The 19149-nt window shown below is 43.7% G+C and overlaps 1 protein-coding gene across 3 annotated transcripts in view; it reads left to right on the forward strand.

Moving 5' to 3' along the window:
- Nucleotides 1–12730, forward strand: part of disp3 (dispatched RND transporter family member 3) — a 743795-nt gene extending 731065 nt beyond the window's left edge. For all 3 annotated transcript variants that reach the window (XM_068017501.1, XM_068017500.1, XM_068017502.1), the window contains 2 exons: nucleotides 793–959; nucleotides 11822–12730. In XM_068017501.1, the coding sequence (XP_067873602.1) occupies nucleotides 793–959; nucleotides 11822–12184 (530 nt within the window). In that variant the 3' untranslated portion in view covers nucleotides 12185–12730. The remainder of the gene's footprint in view (nucleotides 1–792; nucleotides 960–11821) is intronic.
- The last annotated feature ends 6419 nt before the right edge of the window (nucleotides 12731–19149 follow it).

Here is a 19149-nt window from a genome sequence, read left to right on the forward strand (position 1 = left end):
TGATGGCCTTCCCACCCCAGGCCAATTGAGGCCCTTAAGTGGTTAATTAGTGGCCACTTAAGGCCTTTTCCCACCTCTGCTCTAATTTTGTGGAGGATGGAGGAGCCCACCGCCGCCTGGAGATGCTACCATCTGGCGGTCTCCTTTGGGGTCAGGGGGGTTCTCTCCTTTGGGGTCAATCCAGAGGACCCCCTCACCAACATGGCAATAGCCGCCATTCCCCCCCCCCTCCCCAGGAGGAACCCCCACCTTCACCAACTCCCCACCCCCACTTCATTGGGCAACCACGACCCCACTCACCTGTAGCGGAGTCTCCAATGTTCTCGATACAGCAGGGTGGCACTGCCAGTACTGCAGAGCTGCTGGCCCTCCATTTGGCCTGCAGCTGTAGAGGCGGGAGCTCATCCCTTAACGGGGTCTGACGGAAGGCCGAGGCAAGTTCTCCCCCTGCCTTCCAGCCCGCCGCTGGGAACCCCATTGCCAGAATAAAATCTGGTCCTTTATTTTCTTTAAAAAAAATGATTACTTGATCATTTACTTTGTTTGTTGTTCATAGGATTTTGCTGTGCACAAATTGGGTGCCATGTTTGCTTACAAAACAGCAGTATCTACACTGCAGAAGTAATTCACTGGCTGCAAAAGGCACAATATATGTGCAAGTTCATTCTTTCATTCTTCCTTTCTCTGTTTTTGCTGGCTTTCTCCAAGTTTCTTGGAGTTATCCTTGCTGAACAGTGTGATCAGATATTGAGTATTTGAGAGATGACGTGCATGCCCATTATGTTTTGCTAGGTGTTATCTGCTTGATGGTTGCCATCATGTACTGGTTTGGCTGGGAGATGGGTGCAGTGGAAGCCATCTCTATGTCCATCCTGTTGGGCTCCTCCGTGGATTATTGCGTCCACCTCGTCGAGGGTTACCTGCTGGCTGGGGAAAGCCTTCCAATAGCCGAGACTGACGTAAGTTAAAGCAGAACCTGCTGCACGTTCAATTTCTTTTTCTTTCCAGCATCAAACAGCATAGACTACAACCTTGTTGAGTTGCTGTCAATTCCATATACAGGATGTAAGTTGTTGGAAAAAGTAATTATATTAAAGTTGAGAAAAAAATGAGGCTGAAACCTTTCTGGAATTATGAATTGGGTCAGTTAATTGTAATGCTATAAATTTTTTTCTGGATAATCTTATTGATCCCATTTATAACGAATCTCATGCACGTTAAGGAGATACACCTGAACTTACTGTACCTCATAGTCGGATCCAATAGAAATGTCATTTGTCAAGATACCAGATGATCATCAAACAGATATCATCACTCGAGGTAAAATGGGCATAATTATCCTATTCCAGCCACATCCACAAGCTCACAAGATAATCATGGAATGGTTACAGCACAGTAGGAAGCCATTTGGCCCCATTGTGTCTGTGGTGGCGCTCTGTAAGAGCAACTCAATACTCCCACTCCCCCACCTTTTCCCCATAACCTTGCAATTCTTTTCTTTTCAGATAATATCTTTTCTTTGGTCTCCTTGTCTCGGAGACAATGGGTAAGCACCTAGAGGTGGTCAGTGGTTTGTGGAGCAGCGCCTGGAGTGGCTATAAAGACCAATTCTAGAGAGACAGACTCTTCTACAGGCGCTGCTATAAAATTGGTTGTTGGGGCTGTTACACTGTTGGTTCTCTCCTTGCACTTCTGTCTTTTTTCCTAAGTCTCTTCGACTTGCCACTCTTTAGCCCCGCCTTTATGGCTGTCTGCCAGCTCTGGCGATCACTGGCAACTGACTCCCACGACTTGTGGTCAGTGTCACAGGACTTCATGTCACGTTTGCAGATGTCTTTAAAGCGGAGACATGGATGGCCGGTGGGTCTGATAAAAGTGATGAGCTCGCTGCACAATGCTTCCTTGGGGATCCTGCCATCATCCATGCGGCTCACATGGCCACGCCATCTCAAGCGCCGCTGGCTCAGTAGGGTGCATATGCTGGGGATGTTGGCCGCCTCGAGGACTTCTGCATTGGACATATGGTCCTGCCACCTGATACCAAGGATTCTCCAGAGGCAGCGAGGATGGAATGAGTTGAGACGTCACTCTTGGCTGACATACGTTGTCCAGGCCTCACTGTCGTAGAGCAAGGTACTGAGGACACAGGCTTGATACACTCTAACTTTTGTGTTCCATATCAGTGCGCCATTTTCCCACACTCTCTTGGCCAGTCTGGACATAGCAGCAGACGCCTTTCCCATGCGCTTGTTGATTTCTGCATCGACAGACAGGTTACTGGTGATAGTTGAACCTAGGTAGGTGAACTCTTGAACCACTTCCAGAGAGTGGTCACCAATATTGATGGATGGAGCATTTCTGACGTCCTGTCCCATGATGTTCGTTTTCTTGAGGCTGATGTTTAGGCCAAATTCATTGCAGGCAGCTGCAATCCTGCCGATGAGTCTCTGCAGACACTCTTCAGTGTGGGATGTTAATGCAGCATCGTCAGCAAAGAGGAGTTCCCTGATTAGGACTTTCCGTACTTTGGTCTTCGCTCTAAGGTTGAACAACCTGCCATCTGATCTTATGTGGAGGAAAATTCTTTCTTCTGAAGACTTGAATGCATGTAAGAGCAGCCGTGAGAAGAAGATCCCAAACAGTGTAGGTGCGAGAACACAGCCCTGTTTCACGCCACTCAGGATAGGAAAGGAGTCTGATAAGGCACTATGCCGAATTGTGCCTTTCATATTGTCATGGAATGAGGTGATGATACGTGGTCACTTTGATGGACATCCGATCTTTGCTAGTATTCTGAAGAGACCACGTCTGCTGACGAGGTCAAAGGCTTTGGTGAGATCTTTGAAAGCAACGTAGAGGGGCATCTATTGTTCGTGGCATTTCTCCTGCAGCTGGCGAAGAGAGAACAGCATGTGGATCTCTCTGATTGAAAGCGCACTGTGCCTCAGGGTAGACATGCTCAGTCAGCTTCTGGAGTCTGTTTAAAATGACTCAGGCGAAGACTTTCCCCACTATGCTGAGCAGGTAGATTCCACAGCAGTTGTTGCAGTCACCGCGATCACCCTTGTTCTTATAGAGGGTGATGATATTGGCATAGCTCATGTCCTGTAGTACTGCTCCCTCGTCCCAGCACAGGCAAAGCAGTTCATGGAGTGCTGAGACTAAAGCAGGCTTGGCACTCTTGATTATTTCAGGGGTAATGCTTTCCAGGGGCTTTTCCACTGGCTAGAGAATCAGTGGCATCACTGAGTTCCGATTTTGTTGGCTGTTCGTCCAGCTCATCCATGATTGGCAGAGACTGGGCTGCATTGAGGGCGGTATCAGTGACAACATTTTCCCTGGTGTACAGTTCTAGGTAGTGCTCCACCCAGCAGTCCATTTGCTTGTGTTGGTCAGTGATCGTTTCCCCTGATTTAGACTTCAGATTTCAGATAATTATCCATGGTATAAAATGCCATGTCTGCAAGGACAACTGTAAAATGGCACAGCTGCTTTCTAGTGGATTTTACTGATGAAATTCAAGAAGTAACAGTGGCGGCACAGTGGCGTAGTGGTTAGCACCGCAGCCTCACAGCTCCAGCGACCCGGGTTCAATTCTGGGTACTGTCTGTGTGGAGTTTGCAAGTTCTCCCTGTGTCTGCGTGGGTTTTCTCCGGGTGCTCCGGTTTCCTCCCACAGCCAAAAGACTTGCAGGTTGGTAGGTAAATTGGCCATTATAAATTGTCCCTAGTATAGGTAGGTGGTAGGGAAATATAGGGACAGGTGGGGATGTGGTAGAAATATGGGATTAGTGTAGGGTGAGGATAAATGGGTGGTTGATGGTCGGCACAGACTCGGTGGGCCGAAGGGCCTGTTTCAGTGCTGTATCTCTAAACTAAACTAAACTAAAGTACCCAAGAAATAGATGTTAAGAGTTATGAAGCTGGGTTTTAAAATATGTAGCCTGTGTAGGAAGGGAAGAAGTGCTCCAATAGTGTAGACAGGGCATTTTGTACCCAGTGAAAACACTATTGAACTTACTGAAATAACTAATATGCAGGGTATACTCAAGATAATTGAGCAATAGAACTAGAGGTGAGGGGTTATTTCCATCTAAATTATTGTGAAACTAAGTAAATGGGAATATATGTGAAAAATGCATGTTGGAGAAATATAGAAAACATTTAACTACCCTGATCAATGGTTATATACTTGAGAGAAATTTAAACGCAATCATATACTTGGTTGAATTATCACTTAATGTCATGATAACCAACTGCGCACAGCAGTTGCGAATCATTTGAAAGCCTGAATCCTACAGTTTGTTTTCTATCAATCAATAGCACAAATACCTGCTGAGATGAACAGCTGCACCAAGAATGCTAGTTACAGTCCTTGTCATTTTAAACCACTTTTATGCTCAGTTAGGGGTCGCGGAGAAATGGAGCTCAAATGGAAACCCTCCACCTGTCACTCTCCCCTGTTTATTTTATCTGATGCGGCCACTCCTCTTGGAGGCCGGAGACCCATTGTTACAAATGAAGGGATTGAGCTCCAGGCTTCTTACGCTGCAACAGAGCCAATGGCTGCTCTGGATTCTCACTGCTGTCAGCAAAAGATGAGAAAGACCCTCCTTAAATCCTACTTTTTTAACCAAGCTTTTAGTCACCCATCCTAGTATCTCCTTCTTTGGCTTGGTGTCAATTTTTACCTGATTGTGCGCTTATGAATCGCCTTGGACATTTTCCTACGTTATGTACCACTACATTATTTACATCCACAGTTGGATGTAGAAGCAGCTTTAGAGGTATTCTGGATGCAAACTTTGCATTACCTATACTTTGGTTTCTAGGTAGACTGAGCTATTTGCTTTTGAGAGCAAGGTCAGGGAGGAAATGGAAAGGCAGTGAATACAAAAAGTTTTAGTTTGAGGATAATTCAGAAGATACTTTTATATAAACCATTTTCCAAGTTCAACCCTGGGAGAGTGACTGCATGCTAGCTCCCCTACATTCATGTTGGTACAATTGGCTATGATTCTGTAATTGGGATAAGGGTGCATTTAGCATTATAAACATGGGGATGGCACATGGCACATGGATGTCACTCTTCCAAGACCCACACTATCGGAAGCTTGGCATGCCTTTTGTTAATCATGACTCTGCTCTTTCCTTTTTTGTTTCTCAGTTATAATGAAGTCCTGAACGCTTCAGGATTCATTTGGTCTTATGGACTTTGGTTTTGAAGGTCCACTCCAGAGCCGTTCATACTTCTCTGATTCTGGCTTATCCTTCTTACCCAACCTTATACCTTACACTTTCTTTCCCTTCGATTCCCCCCGTACTCCGCCGCCCACTCCCCCCACCGCCTCCACCAAACTGTTCCCTCTATTAACTTTTTTGGTTGATTGACTTTCATTTTTTTTATTTCTGCCAGTTCACTCAAAAGGCTGACAACCAATTCCAAAACTAGATCAGTGATCATATGAGCAGCACTTATTTTAAAGAAAGTAATGCTGTCAGTCTGATCAGGATTTGAGTCGCAACAGTCATTTCTGATTTGATTCGTATTTCTCTGTCACTTTTACACAACAACAAAACAACTTGCTTTCGTGAAGTGCCTTTAATATCGGAAAACATCCCAAAGTACTTCACAGAAGCCTAATCAGTCAGAAATTGACGCCGAAGCAAAGAAGGAGATAATTAAGATGGGTGACAAAAAGCTTGGCCAAAGCTGTAGCTTTTGAGGAAGGTCTTAAAGGAGGCGAGAGAGATAGTGAGACAAAGACACTTAGGGAGGGAATTCGGCATTTCTGTAGGGGTGAAAACACATCCGCTATTGGTGGGGTGAAGTGAGTGAGGGATGCACAAGGAGACCAGAGTTGGAGGAACACTGAGTTCTTGAATGGTTACAGAGCTGGGGGTATTTGAGCATGACGATGAGAATTTTAAAATCAAGGCATTGGTGGACTGAAAGCTGATGTAGATCAGTATGCAGAAGTGATAGGTAAGCACAACTTGGCACGGGTTAAGATATGGGCAGCAGATTTTGGAAGAGCTTTGTAACAGGGTGTAAGTTGGGAGGCCAGCCAGGAACACTTTAGAATAGTTGAATCTGGAGGTAATAAAACTATAGATGAGGTTTTCATGCAGAGAAGCTGAGGCAGGGTTGATGATGATTGATATTATGGTGGTGGAAGGAGACAGACTTCCTGATGGAGAGACAGTGGGAACTGGAAGCTCCACTCAGGATCAGATAGGATGCCGAGGTTGTGAACAGTCTGGTTCATCCTGAAACAGTAGCCAAGGAAGAAGTTGGAATCAGTGGCAAGAGAATAGAGTTTTGTGATGGGGCTGAAGACAGTAGCTTTGGTCTTTCAAATGTTTAACTGGAGGAAATTGTGGCTCAAGGACTGGCTGCCAGATAAGCAGTCTGACAACACAAAGGCAATAGAGGGGCAAGAGAGATGGTGTACCTGTGGAACCTTACCTCATGTCTTTAGATGATGTCATCAAACGGCAACATGCAAATGAGAAATAAATGTGGGCCAAGAATGGATCCTTGGATGATTTTGGGGTATTGATTGGTGCAGGAAGAAGAGCCATTGCAAGATATTCTCTGGCTATAGCTAGCAAATTGGGTATGATAGCATAGTGGTTATGTTAGCGGACGAGTAATCCAGAGACCTGGACTAATGATCTGGGGACATGAGTTCAATTCCCACCATGGAAGCTAGGGAATTTAACATTCAGTTAATTAATCTGGAATATAAAGCTAGTATCAGTAATGGTGGCCATGAAGCTACCAGATTGTTGTAAAAATCCAATTAGTTCACTAATGCCTTTTAGGGAAAGAAAATTGTCGTCCTTACCTGGTCTGGCCCATATATGACTCCAGACCCATAGCAATGTGATTGACACTTGATTGCTCTCTGAACTGGCCTAACAACCCACTCAGTTGTATTCAAGAAGGGGCCTCACCACCACTTTCTCAAAGGCAATTAGGGATGGGCAATAAAATGCTGGCTTTGCTAGCAACACCTACAGCCTGTGAATGAATAAAAAAAACAGGTAAGAGTGAAAGCAGGCATGGGCAGGCCCATTCAGCTGGACAATGGAGGAAAGGAATTGGAGGAGGATGGTGTGGCCAACAGTATCAAAGGCTGCAGCAAGGTTCAGAGGTTGAGAAGTCAATTAGACTCACAGAGGATGTCATTGTCATAGAGTCGCTACGGCACAGAAGGATTCCATTCAGCTCATTGGGTCCATGCCAGCTCTCTCTAGAGCAATACAATTCGTCCCACTTCCCCGCTGTAACCCTGTAGTCCTGCAAGTTTATTTTCCTCAAGTGCACATCCAGTTTCCTTCCGAAAGCATTCATCGTCTCCACTTCTACCAACTTGTAGGCAGCGATTTCGAGGTCTTTACCATTCACTGTGTAAAAAGGTTCTTCCTCACATCCTCGCTGCATCTCTTGCCCAGAGCCATAAATCTGTGTCCCCTAGTCCTTGTACCATCAGCTAATGGGAGCAGCTTTTCTTTGTCTACCTTGTCTAAACCCCTGTCATAATCTTGTACACAAAAGATGAAAGGTTATCGACCTGAAATGTTAACTCTGCTTTTCTCTCCACAGATGCTGCCTGACCTGCTGAATATTTCCAGCATTTTCTGTTTTTGTTGTGTATAATCTGATACAACTCTATCATGTTTCCCCACAATCTCCTTTGCTCTAAGGAGAACAACCCCAGATTCCACAACCTAACCTTTTAGCTAAAATCCCTCATCCCTAGAACCATTCTGGTAAATCTCCTCTGCACCCTCTCAAGGATCCGTACTTACTAATGTGTGGTGACCAGAACTGGACGCAATACTCTAGCTGTGGCCTATCCAGAACTTTATAAAGGTTCAGCATAACATCCCAGCTTTTGTACTCAATACCTCTATGAATGAAGCCCAAGATCCCAAATGCGAAGCTAACTACTCTCTCAACATGTCCTGCCACAGTCAAAGATCTATGCACATGATCAACCAGGTCCCTCTGTCCCTGTACACTTTTTAGAACTATACCATATAATCTATATTGCCTCTCCTTATCCCTTCTGCCAAAATGCATCACCTCACACTTGCCTCTATTAAATTCCATCTGCCACTTGTCTGCCCATTCTACTAACCTATCTATGTCCTGTTGCAGTTGATTTGTATCATCCTCACTATATGCCACATATCCAAGTTTGGTGTCATCAGCAAATTTTGGAATTGTACTCTGTATGTTATATATCAAAAAAATCTGTGGTCCTAGCACAACCTTAGGGAAAACCACTGTCTACCATCTTCCATTCTGAAAATCAACCATTTACCACGACTCACTGTTTTCAGTCCTTAAGCCAATTTTTTACCCAAGCTGACACTGACTTCCTATTCCATGAGCCTCAATTTTGTTAACCAGCCTTTTATGTGGTACTTTGTCACATGCTTTCTTAAAATCCACATAGACAACATCCATTGCTTTCCTTTCATTAACCTTCTCTGTTATTTCATCAAAAAAATTCCATTAGATTAGTCAAGCACAAATCCACTGTCCATCCTTAATTAGCTCAAACCTCCAAGTGCCTGTTGATTTTTTTCCCCTGATAATTGTTTCTAAAATGTTACCCACAACTGATAAGCTGTCTGGCCTGTAGTTACTAGGAATGGCCTTACACCATTTCTTGAATAGGGATGCCATATTTGGCACTCTCTAATCCTCTGACACCACCACTTTATCAAAGGAAGATTGGAAGATTATGGCAAGCCCTTCCACTATCTCCGCTCCCACTTCCATTAGCAACCTAGGATGCAAGCCTAGGTCGCCACATTATCAAAAGGATGTGGATGCTTTGGAGAGGGTGCAGAGGAGGTTCACCAGGATGTTGCCTGGTATGGAGGGCGCTAGCTATGAAGAGAGGTTGAGTAGATTAGGATTATTTTCATTAGAAAGACGGAGGTTGAGGGGGGACCTGATTGAGGTGTACAAAATCATGAGAGGTATAGACAGGGTGGATAGCAAGAGGCTTTTTCCCAGAGTGGGGGTTTCAATTACTAGAGGACACGAGTTCAAAGTGAAAGGGGAAAAGTTTAGGGGGGATATGTGTGGAAAGTTCTTTACGCAGAGGGTGGTGGGCACCTGGAACGCATTGCCAGCGGAGGTGGTAGATGCGGGCACGATGGAGTCTTTTAAGATGTATCTAGACAGATACATGAATGGGCAGGAAGAAAAGAGATACAGAACCTTAGAAAATAGGCGACATGTTTAGAGAGAGGATCTGGATCGGCGCAGGCTTGGAGGGCCAAAGGGCCTGTTCCTGTGCTGTAATTATCTTTGTTCTTTGTTCAAGCCATCCGAACCAGGCGACATCCCCTCTAAGCATAGCCAGCCTTTCCAGTACATCCTTCCTGTCAATTTTCACCCCATCCATTACTTCTACCATCTCTGCTTCTACTGATATTTTGTCAGCATTCTCTATATTAGTAAACACCGATAACAAAGTACTCAGGAAGTATAAAAGCAAAATACTGCGGATGCTGGAAATCTGAAACAAAAACAAGAAATGCTGGAATCACTCAGCAGGTCTGGCAGCATCTGTGGAAAGAGATTCCAGCATTTCTTGTTTTTGTACTCAGGAAGTATTCTAGCCTCGCCCTGTGCCTCTAAGCATTTATTACCCTCTTTGTCTCCAATCGGCCCCACCCCACTCTTATGACCCATTTACTATTTACATGCTGGTAGAAGAATTTTGGGTTCCCTTTTATGTTAACTGCCGTTCTATTCTCAAATTCTTTCTTTGCCAGTCTTAGTTTCCTTTTCACATTCCCTCTCAACCTAATGTATTTGGCCTGGTTCTCACTTGAAAAATTCACCTGATGTGCATCATGCACTTTTTTCATCATATTCTCTTTCTCCCTTGTCATCCAAGGAGCCATGGCTTTGGTTCCCTTACCTTTCACCCTTGTTGAAATGCATCGAGTCTGTACTTGAAACATTTCCTCCTTAAAGATCACCTTTATTCCATTACCATTTTTTCTGTTAATCTTTGGTTCCATTTTACACTGGCTAGATCCCTTCTCATCCCACTGAAGTTAGTGTCTTCCAGTTTAGAAGTTTGATTTTAGATTTGTCCTTTCTCTTTTCCCTTGCTAATCTAAACCTTATGGTACAATGATCACTCTTACCCAAGTGTTCCCCCACAGACCTGGCCCACCTCATTCCCCAGCATCAGATCCAGCGATGCCTTCTTCCTAGTTGGGCTGAGAACATACTGGTCAAGGAAGTTGTCCTGAACACATTTCAGAAATTCCTCCCCCTCCACTCTAACATTATCCCAGTCGATATTTGGATAACTAAAGTCCCCCAATATCACCACTGTATAGTTCTTGCACATCTCTGTGATTTCCCTATAGAGTTCCTCCTCTATCTCTCTCTCACAACTTCGAGGCCTATCGAATACTCCCAGTAGCCTGATCATACCCTTTTTTCTTCTCAACTCTAACCAAATGGATTCTGTCTTTGTCCCCTCAAGGACATCCTCCCATTCCAAGACAAAAATGTCTTCCCTAATCAGTATTACCATCTCACCTCCCTTTTTATACTTCCCTAACTTTTCTGAACACTTTGTGACCTTGAATATTAAGCACCCAGTCCTCACTATTTTTAAGCCACATTTCTGTTATTGCCACTGCATCACATTCCCACTCAGCTATTTGTGCTTGTGGCTCACCAACCGTATTCAAGACACTTGGTACATTTATAAATTATCTGTGACTTTGAATAGGGGTGTTGCGTTTCAGCCCTACAAACCTTCAAGATTTTTGTTCTCTTCCTATTCTGGCCTTTTGCGCACCCCAAATTTAATCACTGCACCATTGGCAGCCATACTTTCAGCTGCCCTGGCCCTAAGCTCTGGAGTTCTCTCCCTAAATTTCTGCACCTCTCTATCTCTCTCTCATTTAAAATGCACCTTAAAATTTACCTCTTTGATCAAGCTTTTGGTTACCTGTCCGGATATCTCCTTTTGTGGATCGGTGTTTTTTACTGACAGAGCTTTGGGACATTTTGCAATGTTAAATGCACGATATAAATTTAAGTTGTTGTTGTTGAGAGGGATTCAAACATGGAACTCTGAGAAAGATGGCATGGATTTTGTAGGTGACAATGTGTTCAAGGACTTTGGAGAGAAAAGGGAGTTTGGAGGTAGAGTGGTTGTTTGCAAGGACAGAGAGATCAAGGGTTGCTTTTTTGAGACAGGGATGATGAAGTGAAAGCGGGACATTACCTGATGAGAGGGAACTGTTAAACAATTATTTAGCTAATGTGGGGACCAGGAAATGAAGTTGGGTGGTCAGCAGTTTAGTGGGAATAGGATCAAGAGCAGGAGGTGGGTCTCGTGAACAGGTTGAGCTCAAGATAAGAAGACATAGGGGAGATAGGAAAGAAACTAGAGAAAGATGTGAGTTCAAGGTTAGTGCTGGGGGAACCTTGGGGGAAGCTTGGCTTTGTGGCCGAGGGGAAGGGAGGCATGCAGCTGGACAGATGCTCTCAATCTGAGTGACAAAGCAGTCCCTGAGCACCTCGCATTTGGAGGGGGCATGGGAGAGAGTTAAGGAGATGGCTGGTAGTGGAGAAAAGAAGCCAGAAACTGCTTAAAAATGACCTTAAGATTGTAGCATTACAAGAGAGTAGATGTTTCCAGTCAATGTCTTAAGTGCATTTCACAGTTTCTAAAAGAGCTCCATGGTTGCAGTTTTCAGCTTATTTTCAATGGATGGATGAATATGTTTGCTAACACTCTGCCTTGTTTGATTAATAGGATAAATGCAAAATGGGGAAATGGAGAACTCTAGCAGCTGTGAGGCACGTTGGTGTCGCCATTGTCTCCAGTGCCATCACCACAGTCATAGCAACAGTCCCTCTCTTCTTTTGCATCATCACTCCATTTGCCAAGTTTGGGAAGATCGTTGCCCTGAATACTGGCATTTCTATACTGTACACCTTGACCGTCAACACAGCTCTGCTCAGCATCCTGGCTCCAAGTGACTTTTATCGCTCAAAGAGATCTTTTATTAAGGCGGTCGCGGGAGTAGTGACCATAGGTGGCGGAGGATTCTGTGTCTGTTTAGTACTGATTAAATTGGGAATCAAAATCCCACTCCCTAATGGATCAACACTGTAATTTGTTTATACAATTTTAATACAAGAGACTACAGAAATAATGTTGAAAAAAGGGAACTTCATCACAACGCAAAAACTGGGGACCATTGCCACTTTTTTGTATAAACTCTTTCCTTTCTTTGTGTGGTAGGTGATTGCTGATTTGCTGAGGCTGTTAAGTAACCACTTAACTGCAAGCAATGGCTTGAGTGCAGCTTTTCCAGCTGGTTAGATGTACATTCTCTGTCAAACTCTTTGCGATTTTTCGCCATTTCTGAGGAAAAAAGTTGAAACAATTGAAAATATAATCCGAGAGCAGCAGTTTGCAGATACCTTTTAGACACATTACACCTTTTACACATAATTGTGAGGAAATCTTTCATCACATCTGAAAGCTGGCAGCTATATAGTTAGCATTGGGAAAAGTCTCCTTATCTTCCTTCACCCATTTTTTTTCCTACATATTTGTCATGTCTCATTCTTCAACTGTTCCACCAAGATTGTATCAATTTGGACAAATTCCTCCAAAACTGTTGTCAGTGCCCATGGTCAGCCAGCAGGAATATCCTCTGAAAAGTCAGCTGAGAAAAGGTGGTCTTCCCAACAGGACTCAATGACATTGGCCACTAAGACTGAACCCTCTAGCCTTCTAGCCAAAAGTCACATTAAACATTTTAAGTTGCTGGATGAGTTTTTCTTTTATTTGTTTTTCTGTTAATCATTTTATTCCCACTTTACTTTTTTTGTACTTCTCCAGTTTCCTCTCCTTGCTCCTCTTCTCCTAAATCTGGTTTCATTGTAGGTGGCAGTGGAAAGGGCATACTCTACTTGGCCTCATTGCCGCTGAACTAGAAAGGTGAAAGATAGCCTTTGACAGGGTGGGCATTCCAGTGATCTCAGCAGGCAATGTCTGTGTGTGAAGGTCAGGTCAGCAGCCAGGGGTGAAGAATGGCACTTGGGTGATATAGTGCATGGCTGCATTCATGGGACTTTAGCGGAAGAGGAACAAGGAGAGGAGACTGGAGAAGTACAAAAAAAGTAAAGTGGGAATAACTAAAAGAAAAACTCATCCAAGCAACTTAAAATGTTTAATGTGACTTTTGGCCAGTAGGCCAGAGGGTTCAGTCTTAGTGGCCAATGTCATTGAGTCCTGTTGGGAAGACCACCTTTTCTCAGCTGACTTTTTAGAGGATATTCCTTTGGTATCTCAATGTGGGCAACTACAGAATCCAAGACTAAAATGTTATAAACCCAGCCTAGTGATAATTAATGTATTTAAAAGTAGGTGCTAAAACCAGTTGCAAGTCGGATAGCTAATCCACTGTAACAGTGCAAAGTAGGTATAATTAATGAGATGGATGATGGTTCCCTTGGTAAAAAAGTATGGCACTAAGCCATATGGACCAGATAATCTGTGTTGAGGTTTCTGGCCTTGGCTAAAGCAGTAATAAAGGTGATGCAATTGGCCGTAGCACATCTGGCTAGGGAGAGGAAATGAGTTAGCCCGGATTCCTATTCCTGTTCATCAGCCAGTAATCTCTGGTGGAAAATATGTGTGGGTGATATTTGGGTGAATTTAGGTCAGGGCACCAATGAGATGTTGCTCCATTTCCACAATTTTGAATAGACTGGGCTTAGAAATTCAGGCACCCCCATTTCTGGGCCTGAAAACTGAGGCCTAAGGTACACCTGATATTGGGCCTCAGGCCGCATTTCCATCAAGTCACCAAGCTGCAGACAGTAACAGGCAGCTCGCCAGCGAAGCAAGACTGAAGATTGTCGTGGTGCTGAGGTATGTGATGAAGAGGGGGGAGCCAGGTTTGTGAGGGAGATAGCAGGGCTGGGGGTTGTGCACAAGCTCGTGATGCTGATTGGGCTTGGAAGAGAGTGGCAATATTCGAAGTGATGCAATAATCCGTGTCCTTTGAATAATAGGTTGGGAGGAGTTCTCCTGCTGCTCCAGGCTTTACATTCGACTAAATGTATTTTAAAATCTTACCTTGTTAGTTGCTGCCCTTTAAGGACGACCTGCTAGGCTGGATGCAGATCTGGATTTCCTGAGTGCACCGGGTGCCAGCTCCCTCAGGGCAAGCAGTCTTGCATTGGGGGCCTCAAATAGGCCTTAGGCCCCTTATTGGCATATGAAAAGAACGTAATGCTCGTTTCACATGTGGGTACTGAATGCCAATTTTGTGACCTTTATTAATATGATGGATGACGCATTCCCAGCTCAGTATGAGCAATGCACTTCCTGCCACCAAGCAAACCAAAATAAAAACAGAAAATGCTGGAAATACTCAGCAGGACTGGCAGCATCTGTGGAGAGAGAGAGAAACAGAGTTAACGTTTCAGGTCAATGACCTTACAGGATTCTGATGAAAGGTCATGACCTGAAACATTGGGCTGAATTTTATTCTGATGAGGAGGGGTCCCGGTGGCAGACTGGAAAGTGGGGGGGTGATCCTGCCTTTGCCCTCCGTCAGACACCCCTGGCAATTTCACGGCAGGCAGGTAATTAACTGCCTGTTATCCTTTTAAGAGACGGGCTCTTGCCTTCTAGAGCTGCTGGCCAGTAAGGAGCAGTGGCCACTTCTGGTACTGCAGGAGGTCCTGCAATCCCAAGGAATGGGGGACACCCTGGGAGAGGTGAGTGCGGTCTGGAGTTTGCCTGGGCCATTCAGGCATGCCCCAGGGAGGCTGCATTGGTGAGGGTGGGGTGTTCTTTCTAGGGCAAGGGGAGGCAGCCATCGCTGCCAGGGTGGCCCTGGATTGCCCCCAAAGGAGGGACCCCACCCAAGCCTGCTAGGAGGCCACCAGTTTTACCTGGCAGCATCTCCCTGTGGCAACAGGCTGCTCCATTAACCGTTAAATTGAGGTTGGTGGTGGGGGGAGAGGGAAAGAGGCCTTCCCACACAACTTTATGGGTTCCCTCTCCTCCACCCCCCCCCCTTCCCTGCACCTCAGGTCCTGTCCCCAGGGTACCATAAAATTAAGTCTCTGTTTCTCTCTTCAAAAATGCTGCCAGACCTCCTGATTATATCCAGCATTTTCTGATTTTATTTCAGATTTCCTGCATCCGCAGTATTTTGCTTTTGACCTAAATTTCTTGGCCTTTTTTAGGCTCACAGCTGAAGGATGTATTGGAGAGTGACTGGAACATTTACCTGGGCATGAGTCAATGCCTTCAACAGAGAAGGGAAGAAAACTGAAGTCAGGGAGTGTACAGTGGCAGGAAAGTAAAAAGATGTATGGTGGCTGCTTAATAAGGATGATCTGAGAGATGGTTCTCTGTGTAGAAAGTGAGCGTGCATATTATAAATATATTGAAAAGAATATCAATTTGTAGTCTCCAATTCTAAAGAAGGGGATTATACAAATGCTGCACTGTTAGTAACTTATTGTTTGGTTGTTACGTATAAATTAATCATTTACTGTTTATAACCAATACATTCAGGGCATTTACAGGGCATTGTTGTAAATCAGCAATTCACACATATCCAAATGTGAGCAGAGCACTTGGAGAAACATTTCCAGAGTAGACAGTTCAGTAATACACCAACATGCCCCACCAATGCTTCAGTACATATTTTAATACTAGAATGTCCAAACATTAGCTGGTGGTATGTATTTGACCATCGGGTCATAGATGTTTACAGCACAGAAGTAGGCCATTTGGTCCAGGGAATCTGCTCAATTTTTCTAGAACAATCCAAAACTAATCCCACTGCCCCTCTCTCTCCCTATAGCTCTGTATTTTCCTGTGCTTCAAATATTTATCCAGTTATCCCTTAAAATATGCGATGATCTCTGACTCAACCACTGTCTGTGGCAAAGCATTCCATCATCCAACTATCTGGCCCACAAAGCCCAGGTGAGTCACTTTTTGTTTGCTCTTGTATTTTGTAAACTTGTTTTCACTATTTAACTTTTATCGGCAAACAAAACTAGTAGGTAATTATATTAAACACTGACATTATAACACATTTAGAGAATATTGATAAAAATACATAAATACAATATTTAACAATGTAATGAAAATTGGATAGCAACTGTCAGTTTAGAATGGAATAACTTATTGATAGTGTAATTTATATTTTGATACAAATTTATACAAAAAATTCATGTCGATTACATAATTCCCATTAAATGATGAGAAAACATAAGTAACATAAAATGCTTGCCAAACCAGTCCATTAAACTAAGTGGAGAAATTGATGGAATATGACACAGGGTTTGCAACCCTCTGTACCCACACTTCCAATACACAGTATCACTTATTTGTAAAGCTGACACGCTGACCGGACACTCTTGCTTTAACAGACTGGAGGTGTCTGACCAGATATTATGTTGAGACCCAATGATGCAGCTTTTAAAAGGTGTTGTTTCATTATACCTTTGCCATCATCTAAGTTACATAAGAGCATTTGCAAAGAGCCGTTACCAGTCAACGGAGTAGATTTTCTTCCATGGCTAGTATCAGTAAAAAGTCAGATGAAAGTATAAAACCAATTGCCCCATTATAAACTCAGTGAGCGGAAGAAAATATACCTTAATGTATTTTAATATGAGATGACTATTTAACCAGGAGCTAAAAGCAATTCATTCTAAAATACTGAACTGTCCAATACACCTACATTATCAACGTCTAACAAAGTCTTGGAAATAGCCTGAGTGATTCTAATTACTGCATATTGTTAGACTTAGTACTTTTTTTCCATATTGTGTAAATTTCTTAAGTAATTTTGTAGAGAAGAATCTTTGGACAATGTTCCTTGTTTTAGGAACTGTTGTTGAATTATTTGACATTCAAATTGTTGTATTACAACTGCTTTAACTCAAACCGAAATAAATTTCTATTCATTGTCAATGAAAACCTTTTTAGGAGTCTTCTCTCCCTCTTTTTTTTCTCTTCTGTTTCCTGCCCTTTCCCTTCATGCTCAGAAGGCAACACATTCTATAATAAGGCCTCGAATTTCATCTTGGGGCCTTGCCATCAGATTTTAACTTTTGTCCAGATTTAACTACTGCCAGGCAGAATCAGTCACCTGGCATGACAGCTGTGGTTGACTTGATTGGGATTATACTTGGAGCATCAATGCTCAATGCAGAGCTGAGAAGCTCGCCTGCTGATTCGGTGAAGGTGAAGGGAGTGAATAGCTGAGACATAGAGGCCAGGAAGGGCTCAGGTTTGATCTCTTGTCTGTGTTAAGTTAGTTGATCTCATCTGGGGCAGAAGTAAGGTACTACAATTTGTTTCAGTGTCCCTGGGTCAAGGCAGGGAGTATCAGCTAGGGTTTCTGCTCTTGATTTCTGTCCATTGACCACTAGTGTATGTCTGGATAACAGGTGAGAATAGAATTGGGTTTGGCTGTGATATTCCTCACTAATCACATTCCAAGCTCACTCGTAGATGATCATTTGGATCAGGTGCTGTCCACATGTTGAAAAGAGAAAGACGAGGAGAGAAAAATGGAAAGAAAAAGTGGAATTAATAACCCATTCCAGATGTCAGATGAGACTCATTGATACTTTCCTATTAGACTTCAACATGCAGAGCCTTGTGATCAAATGGGATTTAGAGAAAAGAGAAAGGTAGCCCGCACTTACCACTCAGACCTTCTCATTACCGTTATCAGTTGTCAGGTTTGCAATCTGCACAAAATCCGAACACCACGAGATGGATACTTCATAAAAATGGAGCAAACAAGGAGTTGGACATCACGCTGCCAGGAGTTGGCCAATTTGATCAAGGCCCTGTCAAGTATACAGCATCTCATCTTGGAAGGTGCATAAAAGCTGATCTTCGCCAGTTCCACTCTCATAAGCTGCAGCTCATGCTGCTTGATTAGAGGGCCGCACAAAGAACCCTAGGAAAACCAGCAAGCTGAGCTGTTGGCCAAAGCAGAGGAAGAATACACATAAAGAAAGGAAAGGCCTCATCACTCACATGGGGATAGATCGAGTGAAAGGACAGGAAAGGACATTTAACACCCCGTTTTCCAATTGAATGGCTGAATCATCTGTCGTCGCTTTTCAGTCCTGAACTGGAAAGCACCATGAGACGGTGATTAAATGCAAGTGACTGCAACCAATTTGTTGCAACAAAATTGCCAAACAGCTTCAAAATACTGCTAACCTTACTGGTGCGCAAATTGCTTAATAGAAATTGCCATTTCTCGGAAAGGGAGCAAGCCACCAGAATGAGTTCACTTTTCATTTAGCCATGTTATAAAGAATGCTTATACCTGAGTCTGTTTTAATCAAACATTTGGATTTGATTGAATTACTTCATTGTGAGTGGCTGCTATACATCACTATTACAACACACTGGATTAGCAAAGTCACGCAATTACTTACCTTTTCCATGTTGCCAAGCTATTGTAGCATTACCTGATTGGTGCATTGACACTAGTAGCACTGACTGCTGGTGAATGAGCTGCAAAAGGAAACTCTCACTTATTTTAATTGCAACAAAAGCTGAATAGCATTTTTTTCTCAATGAAGCGGCTTAAGCTGATAAAATTTATATGGGTTTGTCACCCAAATCTAGCATCTGTGTGCCACTGCAGATTGAATAAGGTGAATGGATCTTTGAAAGCAATCCCCAAGCCCGCACCCGCCCCCCCACAAACCTTTTGGTTTGGAAGAGGAATGCATCAGAAATGCCCATGTCCAGCCAGTTATATTCCATGTGCACAGACTTTTCCTGCACCTCTTGTGCAGACTGAGCATGGAGATTGTCCTTTTGTCTTATGATGGTGACTGATCCTACTGACTTGCAGAGGAGGCGTGAATGACAGCAGCTGTACTCTGCCACGACCTCCACAACAAACAACTGAGAATAAATTCTCCAAACTTTTGGATTCTCTGTGGGGAGAGCATTGCCCTTTCCAGTGGAGCACTGCCCACCTCCTGCAGCTAGCAGTCCACATGAGCCCCGCAGAGGAGGCTGGGTAGGCAAACTGGACTGAGCTGGAGCCAAAAACC

Source organism: Heterodontus francisci, chromosome 37 (genome assembly GCF_036365525.1).
Source record: "Heterodontus francisci isolate sHetFra1 chromosome 37, sHetFra1.hap1, whole genome shotgun sequence".
Classification (NCBI taxonomy): Eukaryota; Metazoa; Chordata; class Chondrichthyes; order Heterodontiformes; family Heterodontidae; genus Heterodontus; species Heterodontus francisci.